Source organism: Cloeon dipterum, chromosome 2 (assembly GCF_949628265.1).
Source record: "Cloeon dipterum chromosome 2, ieCloDipt1.1, whole genome shotgun sequence".
NCBI classification, from domain to species: Eukaryota; Metazoa; Arthropoda; class Insecta; order Ephemeroptera; family Baetidae; genus Cloeon; species Cloeon dipterum.
Genome location: NC_088787.1, coordinates 5,131,615 through 5,139,842, shown reverse-complemented (window position 1 = coordinate 5,139,842; position 8,228 = coordinate 5,131,615). Strand labels below are relative to the sequence as shown.

General features: G+C 41.5%; 3 protein-coding genes across 3 annotated transcripts; all 3 read right to left on the bottom strand.

Annotated features, from left to right (window-relative positions):
* Window positions 1-1,364: 1,364 nt before the first annotated feature.
* On the bottom strand, window positions 1,365-2,586 carry LOC135937696 (uncharacterized). The gene is made up of 3 exons (XM_065480882.1): window positions 2,016-2,586; window positions 1,839-1,957; window positions 1,365-1,473 (listed from the first exon to the last, which is right to left on the bottom strand). The coding sequence occupies exons 1-3, from the start codon at window positions 2,296-2,298 to the stop codon at window positions 1,450-1,452; spliced, it is 426 nt and encodes a 141-aa protein (XP_065336954.1). The 5' UTR covers window positions 2,299-2,586; the 3' UTR covers window positions 1,365-1,449.
* An 818-nt stretch (window positions 2,587-3,404) lies between these two features.
* On the bottom strand, window positions 3,405-5,232 carry LOC135936481 (uncharacterized). The gene is made up of 3 exons (XM_065479310.1): window positions 5,082-5,232; window positions 4,209-4,573; window positions 3,405-3,568 (listed from the first exon to the last, which is right to left on the bottom strand). Exons 1-3 carry the CDS (start codon window positions 5,149-5,151, stop codon window positions 3,455-3,457), a joined length of 549 nt encoding a protein of 182 aa, XP_065335382.1. The 5' UTR covers window positions 5,152-5,232; the 3' UTR covers window positions 3,405-3,454.
* Window positions 5,233-6,003: 771 nt separating this feature from the next.
* Window positions 6,004-7,857, bottom strand: LOC135936583 (uncharacterized). Its single transcript, XM_065479444.1, has 3 exons — window positions 7,699-7,857; window positions 6,874-7,238; window positions 6,004-6,159 (listed from the first exon to the last, which is right to left on the bottom strand). Exons 1-3 carry the CDS (start codon window positions 7,766-7,768, stop codon window positions 6,046-6,048), a joined length of 549 nt encoding a protein of 182 aa, XP_065335516.1. The 5' UTR covers window positions 7,769-7,857; the 3' UTR covers window positions 6,004-6,045.
* Window positions 7,858-8,228: the final 371 nt, after the last annotated feature.

The window sequence follows — 8,228 nt, the reverse complement described above, 5'->3', positions numbered from 1 at the left end:
ACAAATCAACAAAACATGTGAGAGAACACGTGGTCCACAGCACTGCCAACACAACAAAATAGTCACTAAGTTTTCGTGTTTACCAAAAAATGATGCAACGCAACGCGCAGCTCCACTGGCTCCAGCTGTCAGAAGTCGGAAGCTCATAGTTCAGCGGCCACTCGCTAACAGTAGCAGCAGCACGAGCGCTGTTTCAGCCAATCAAAGGCCGCCAACGCATCAGCTGGGGATCCGATCACCCCCACTTCCTGAACTGGCCGTGATGGGGAATACAGCAAAGCCGCCAGCCCGCCAACAGATGGCACAACTCCATTCTTAAAAAAATTAATTCTAAGGCACTTCCTCTGCGATTTCAGGCTTACGGGATATTTCCTTCGACTTTTACCCCGGGATTTTTGTTATTAAAAAATACTGTAATTTTTGCCCGAATTTTCCATGTGCATAAAACCGAAATGTTCGGCGTCGAAAGTCGAAACAGCCTAAAAAGGGGGCGTAACCGAGGGAATACAACGGCGCGAACACGGCAGGCAATAATGCACTGCCTGCCGCCCGAAGGGGGCGTGGTGTGCCAAAATAAATTACATTCCCTCGGCTACGCCCTCTTTGGCAGCCGAATTTGGTTGTTTCGACGCCGAACATTACGGTTTCGTGCACATAAAAAATCGACCAAATAATCTAGTATTTTGTAATACCAATAATAGCCCGGTCGAAGGAAACATCCCTTTTCACAAAATTTCTTAGTTCTTTATGCATAGCACCATCGAGTGAATTGAATTTATTTAGTTATACCGCCAAAAATTCTCCTTAGAAATTAAGTACGGCGAGGAATAATCACCATTTCCAGTCGACTGTATTTATTTTTATCATTTTTATCTAGTTTGCAAGTCAAGGTAACCAGAGTTCTGTTGGCAGCATTGGTAGAACTTGTTTTTGTTTTGGTGTTTCAAATCAGCAGAGTACCTATCTCCTCGTGAATTAAATTCAAAACAAAGCAAGTCAAGGCTAGATTTGATGATTTAAGCGCACAATAAACTGTTTTCCAGACAAAATTGATGGTTTGATATATAAATAAGAATTTTATTTTATATAAATAAGAATTTTATTTATAAAAGTACGTAACGTATACAAACAAAGAACAATAAAATTCAAATTCCGAAGATAAATCACAGTGCTTGTCGATTGAGAGCTTCAAAATTGATGCAAGACACAAAAACTGATTCGTCCCAAGACTTTGTCCTTCCCGAAGGTGAATAAAATCCGGACTCCTCGGACGCCCACGCCGTACTTTTCGATGATCAACGAGTTTTCAAACTGAAATAAACAAAGAGATTATTTAGGAATGACCAACAAATAAATTTCCACCAAACCTTAAAAAAGGGGTGATCAAGGGTGTTTGTTACGATTGGCCTCTCGTTGCCATCGAGGACTTCCAGGGTGCACTGCCTCAAATCACGAAAAATGCTGTGAGAACCACTGGAATTAAAAAGAAATGCAGATAAATATTCAATTCAACATCGTCAGCGAAGGCTCTTGGTGTTTGAAGCCACCAATAAGAGGACAGTAAGGCTTTTCCGCTGTGATTTGCTGAGATTCATTCCTCTTGCTATGCTTTCTGATTACAAAATTGTTTCTTAGATGAGCTGAAGACCAAAATCAGTCCAACCAATCACCCTAGAACTATTAGCAATCATTTTAAATAATTTTAATATTTTACGGTGATTCCAAGAATCGATTTTGGTTTTTGGAACACATTTTGAGTGAAGAACGACTCAGAAATCGCAGCGGAAGCGCCTGGAAAATATCAATAATTGCGGCGGGTGACTTTAAAACAAACTTACGCAAAACTGAAGGCTATCCAGGATTTCGGAGCTCACGCACAACTTGTCGATACTGAATCTCAGACATTGGTGCCTCTTGCCGCAACGCGTCGGAGAGGTTGTGCTGGTCACGAATGGGCCTGAAATTGTACGAAATTAGTTAACAAATTAATTGTAGAAATATTAAAATTAATATACTAAGCATTCGCCTGACAGATTTTGCGAGTTCCTTTCTCTGGATGTTTTTCCTCCTCGCTCTCGGAAGAACGTTCGAGTTGGCCTTCTTGATGATAAAATGGCAGTCAGCCAAGTCCAGGATTTCCGCCTTGCCCTTCCTCACGTCTGACTTGAAAATCCGACGTTTAACAATGCCCTCGATTGCATTCGTCCAATTTTCACTCACACGCGCGATAGGAAACAGATCCACGCACCTTATTTTGTTGAAAACCTGCTCTAATACTTCTACAGGAAAATGATCCATCGGAACGATCGCTGTAATTAATCATTTTCGATGAATTAAATTGTTTTCAAAGTGAATTTTAAGGGAAAAAAACAAAAAATAGAGCAAGAATAATTGTGACATTTGTTACGATCACGCGGTGTTTATATTTCTGAATTTAAATGCGAAGAAAAGCACGAAAACGTTAAAAAATAGGCTAAAATAGGGACGTGGACCTTTACTTATCGGCCGTAATGGTAGAAATGTGCGGTAGGACTTTCGAAACGTGGAAAATCGGAGATTTCGAAAGAGTATCAAGCTGCAGGATCAATGAGGAAAGTAAATAACAAACATGGCGGTCGGCGGTCCAACCCCGTCGAGGAGAGCGATCAGAGCGCTCCATCAGCTGGAGTGGTTGGAGGTTGAACCTTGTGCTGCCTAATCAGACGCACCTCGTCTCTGCCGCGAAATTTAAAGCTTCGGGTAACAAAAAGGAGATTTGATTAAGGAAAGGAGACAAGAGGCTTTGAAGCAAAAATGGTATCGGAGCTGATAACCTACTGTTTGCAAGTCATTTTATGTGCATTTTGTTGGTTTGTTGTTAAGAAACGCGACTTATTGTTAATAAACAGTCAATTGAACAATGATTCGCGCTCTCATATCTGTACCATTATCACCTCCTTACCTTCTACTCTACTTGAGCAGCAGCTGACGGGACTGATTGTGATCGGGACCGGCTTACTTTTTGCCCGGTGGCGGTGATTCAGGTGACTGGCCATTTTTACCGGCGGCGCGGCGGCGGGCAATAATAATACAAATTTTGAACGTGGGAAGTTTGATTGAGTGCTTCCTCTGTTCCTCGTTTTCACGGGCTCAATCTTTTAAAGGCACGCGAAGTAAAAAATTACATTTAACATATTTTTCTCGTTAAAACAAATCCGAATTCAGAAAAATATAAATGTAACATCTAAGCATAATCATTATTAAGTTTAATTTAATAAATTAAAAAAGTTAAATAATTATTTACATTTTTGAATTTCTTTTAATGGATTGTTTTTACAAATTAATAAAATAAAAATTTGAAATTCGTTCAAAATTAAAATACCAGTCCATTTTCATTTTTAACACAGCAGTTTTATTCAACTACATAGAAGAAAGCCAAAATGGATGAAATAATGATGGTGTTATATTCATATTATTATGCTGGATATGTTTTTTTCAAGCCGAGAATGCCGTAGCGCTCCGGTTCGGACAAAATGACCTCCTCGCCTTCACCAGTATCTGCAACAATGTTGCACACTCCTTTGCGAACCTGATGACAGATAAAAATATAAATTGAACTAAATGGCAATTTTGAAAAGATTAAAAATTTTAAAAGGGTTTAGGCGTGTTTTTTCCTGAAATCACTATCATTATTAATAAACACAAAAAACTGGAATTTATGCCGATTTTTTGGCCTCAATGAAACCAAAATGTTCGGAGCCGAAGTGGCCTAAATCGACCGCCGAAATTCGGGCACGCCCCCCAGTTGTGAATGACGTCACAAATGGCACGCCCCTACGTGAGGCGAGTGCGACAGAGGAGTAAGTTCTGTGGACCTACGGCCGGCTTGCTTTCGGCAACCTGTGGACCTGATCCTGAACGAGTTGGGTCCCTGGCCGTTAGTTCACAGAACTTAAATTCCTCTGTCGCACTCGCCTCACAAAGGGGGCGTGCCGTTTGTGACGTCATTCCGGGTTTCTTTGGTGCCTAAAAACCGACAATTTTTTTTTTATTATTAATGTTGCTTGTGATTTCGGCCAAAAACAATCTATTTATTTTATAGATTCAAAAAATTAATATTGAACTGAAAATCCTCAAAATTAGAGTGCATTCAGAATTTTTTGAATTGGGTCTGGCTCTTGAGAATTGTATTTGTTGCGCTGACGGCAAAGGCAGTAACCAAAAATTACCTCTCCGAAGAGTTCGATTCCGTTTACGACGAAGCTGCCGACGAAAAGTGGATTTTCGTCTTCGTCGTGTCCAACAACGACGGCACGTGTCTCGTCCAGGCGATGGGGCACGTACCACTGGACGTGCCCATCGTAGAGCAATTCGTAACCTTTGCACCTCTTGATAACCTGTCCCTCGTAGGCAAAATAGGCAATGCCATTCCTCATGTAGCCAGGCAGCAGTTGGCCCTTGTACTTGAGCCTGGCAAGATAAGTCTTTTCGCCTTTGCTCTCCGATACCACATTCGGTGCTTCGGGTTTGCGTTGGTAGTGGTAGATGAGCGAGATCCATTTCATGTTATCACGGTCATCCTTGTATTTATCTCCTGCAAAATCAAGCAAGAAAATGAGGGATTACGCCAATAATTTATTTTTCTTTAAGGAAATTCTTGGAATTTTGCCTGCGAGCCAAGATATTTCACGCCGGAATGCCAGATATTTCCTAAATATAATGTTCTCAGCATTGATAAGAAAATTCCAACAATTATAGATTAAAAATTTGGATCAGGTACAAGAATTAAATGGCAAGTGTTCCGGACTGGGGCCATAAATTTTGTAGGTTGGAGGTGCCGGGCCCCATAAAGGAGGCCCACCTTCCAGGGTTACTATAAGAATTGTTCGCCTATTTAACGTGCAAGAATGTCAATATTAACGTTTTCAACCGTTTGGGAAGCACGAAAGGCAGGATCCAGGAGCGCCCCACTGTCCGTTAAAAGCCGCAGTCCGGTTTGAAAAATTAAGCAGTGCATTAGATGTATTTTAAAAGAACTGAGAACTCATACACACTAAGCCCGGAAAGAATTATTAGATTTGTGCTGGAAAATTCGAAATTACCTGTCTCGAAAATCTTCCTCCTGCCTGATGCGAAATCATGCCAGTAATCATCATAACCGAAAAAAGGCATTGTCCGATTGTCGCTTCGTTTTGTTCGTATTCACGATCACACACAAATAACAAACATGGCGGTCCATCGTCCTTCCCCGTCAGGTCCCCATCGAGATCGAGGATCGAGGAGAGCGATCGGAGCGCTCTATCAGCTAGAGTGGTCGGTTGTTGAACCTTATCAGACGCAACACTTCTCTGCCGCGAAATTTAAAGCTGAGGCTAACAATAAGGAGAGGTGAGTAAGGAAAGGAGATAAGAGGCTTTGAGGCAAAAATGGTGTCAGAGCGGATTACCTATTACTGTTTGCAAGTCATTCTATGTGCATTTTGTTGGTTTGTTGTTAAGCAACGCGACTTATTGTTATTAAACAGTCGATTTAACAATGATTCGCGCTCTCATAACTATACCATTATCACCTCCTTACCTACTACTCTACTTGAGCAGCAGCTGCCGGGACTGGCTTTGTGGCTTAAGCCGAATTTTAGCACGGCGGCGGGCAAATATTTTGAATGTGAGAAGTTAGATAATAGTTCTTTCTCGTTTTCACTGGCTCAATTTAATGAAGGCACGACGTGAAATAGAAGAGAACATTCAACAAAATTTTATGGCTATAACTGAATTCACCTGATTCAAAAAATTATATTATTATTCGTCCAAGCATAATTATTATTAAGTTAAATTATATAAATTTAAAAAAATAGTCATGAAAATATCTAATATGTGCATTTTTTTTAGAATTTCTTTTAATGAATTTTTTTTACAATTGATAAAATCAAGAATTATTTCCAAGAAAATTTAGAAACACGTTAAAAATTAAAATACCAGCCAATTTAATTTTTAAATCAGTAGTTTTATTCAACTATATAGAAGAAAACAAAATGGATGAAATAATGATGGTGTAGCATTCATATTATTATGCTGGATATGTTTTTTTCAAGCCGAGAATGCCGTAGCGCTCCGGTTCGGACAAAATCATCTCCTCGCCTTCACCAGTATCTGCAACAATGTTGCACACTCCTTTGCGAACCTGATGACAGATAAAAAATATAATTTGAACTAAATGGCTATATAGCAATTTTGTTGGGTTAAGATTAAAATTTTTAAAAGGGTATAGACGTGTTTTTGGCCGAAATACCTAGAAAAATTAAAGAAAAAAACAAAAAAACTATATTTCTTGCCCCAATGAAACCCAAATGTTTGGAGCGGAAGTGGCCTAAATCGGCCGTCGAAAGTCCAGCACGCTCCCCAGTTGCGAAGAACGTCTCAAACGGCACTCCCCCTTTGTGAGGCGAGTACGACAGAGGAGTTAAGTGCTGTGAACCAACAGCCAGCTTGGTTTCGGTGACCTGTGCACCTGAACCTGAACGAGTTGAGTTCCTACCTGCGAACGAATCGACCTTTGACACCTGGTGCACAGGTCACCGAAACCAAGCCAGCCGTAGGTTCATAGCACTTAACTCCTCTGTCGCTCTCGCCTCACATACGGGGCGTGTCGTTTGTAACGTCATTCGCAACTGGGGGGCGTGCCCGACTTTCAGCGGTCGATTTAGGCCACTTCGGCTCCGAACATATAGGTTTCATTGGTGCCAAAAAATCGGCAAATCTAGTTTATTTTGGTTTAAGAGTAAAAAATACAAAAATTGAACTGAAAATCCTCCAAATTAGAATTTTTTGAATTGTGCCCGGCTTTTTAGAATTGTATTTGTTGCGCTGACGGCAAAGGCAGTAACCAAAAAATTACCTCTCCGTAGAGTTCGATTCCGTTTACAACAAAGCTGCCAAAGAAAAGTGGATTTTCGTCTTCGTCATGTCCAACAACGACGGCACGTTTCTCGTCCAGGCGATGGGGCACGTACCACTGGACCTGCCCATCGTAGAGCAATTCGTGACCTTTGCACCTCTTGATAACCTTTCCCTTGTAGGCAAAATAGGCAATGCTATTCCTCATGTAGCCAGGAAGCAGTTGGCCCTCGTGCTTGAGCCGGGCAAGATAAATCTCTCCGTCTTTGGTCTCGGATACCACATTCGGTGCTTCGGGTTTGCGTTGGTACTGGGAAACCACATCGGTCCATTTCATGTGGTCAGGGTCACCCTCGTATTTCTCTCCTGCAAAATCAAGCGAGAGATGATGAGAAGTTATTCCAAGAATTTATTTTTTCTTGAAGGAAATTCTTGGAAATCAGATATTTCACGCCGGAATGCCAGATATTTCCTAAATAATGGTCGTTGCATTGATATTAAGAAATAAATTCCACCAATTCTTGATGAAAATTTGGATCAGGTACAAGAATTAAATGGCAAAAGTTCAGGACCAGGGCCACTAACAGTTTAGGTTGGAACGAGGTGCCGTGTCCCATAACGAGGCCCACCTTTCAGGGTTACTAGGAACTGTTCGCCTATTTAACGTGCAAGAATTTCAATATTAACGTTTTTAACCGTTTGGGAAGCGCAAAAGACCGGACCCAGAGCGCCACACTGTCCCATAAAAGAGTTAAAAGCCAGTCCGGCCCTGAGAACTAAATAATAAAACATAAGCCACGATTCGTGCTGGAAAATTCGAAATTACCTGTCTCGAAAATCTTCCTCCTGCCTGAGGCGAAATCATGCCAGTAATCATCATAACCGAAAAAAGGCATTGTCCCTTCTTATTGTTCGTGCTCACGATCACACACTTCAGCCATCAGCTGACGAATACGAATGTCAACGCCCTCTCCCTCTCGAAGGTTATCGACAGGTGCCTGTGCCTGATTCTGATTCTCTAACTACTACTCTCCTTACTCTAACTCCCCACCTGCTCCCCACAGCTGACACGGCGCTGCGAGGAAAGCGGTGGATAAATTAACTACTAGAACCGTTGCGTTTGTAAAAAGCCCCTTTTTTATGATACCATGCAAAGTTACGGTTAATGAAGGCTTAATTAACCCCCGTGCCTTTCGGCCCCTGGGACCCCAAAAAAACCTTCGCGAAAATGATTTCTGATTTCTGAGCTGTATAGCAAACTACGCATGCGTCAAGTCGTGTTTTAGCTCGGCGACCAATCAGATTCGCCAGCTCTCTAGGCCCCCTAGCGGCCATTACTCTAAAGAGAGGTGCTCT

Bases quoted from the DNA above. Each gene is read 5' to 3' on its own strand.
- LOC135937696 (XM_065480882.1), bottom strand. From the start codon at position 2,298: ATGGATCATTTTCCTGTAGAAGTATTAGAGCAGGTTTTCAACAAAATA. The intron at 1,958-2,015 runs GTATATTAATTT...GTACAATTTCAG, and splicing joins ATCTGTCAGGCGAATGCTTA to GCCCATTCGTGACCAGCACA. The intron at 1,474-1,838 runs GTAAGTTTGTTT...TTTTAATTCCAG, and splicing joins TGGATAGCCTTCAGTTTTGC to TGGTTCTCACAGCATTTTTC.
- LOC135936481 (XM_065479310.1), bottom strand. From the start codon at position 5,151: ATGCCTTTTTTCGGTTATGATGATTACTGGCATGATTTCGCATCAGGC. The intron at 4,574-5,081 runs GTAATTTCGAAT...TTGATTTTGCAG, and splicing joins GAGGAAGATTTTCGAGACAG to GAGATAAATACAAGGATGAC. The intron at 3,569-4,208 runs GTAATTTTTGGT...ATCTGTCATCAG, and splicing joins GAATCGAACTCTTCGGAGAG to GTTCGCAAAGGAGTGTGCAA.
- LOC135936583 (XM_065479444.1), bottom strand. From the start codon at position 7,768: ATGCCTTTTTTCGGTTATGATGATTACTGGCATGATTTCGCCTCAGGC. The intron at 7,239-7,698 runs GTAATTTCGAAT...TTGATTTTGCAG, and splicing joins GAGGAAGATTTTCGAGACAG to GAGAGAAATACGAGGGTGAC. The intron at 6,160-6,873 runs GTAATTTTTTGG...ATCTGTCATCAG, and splicing joins GAATCGAACTCTACGGAGAG to GTTCGCAAAGGAGTGTGCAA.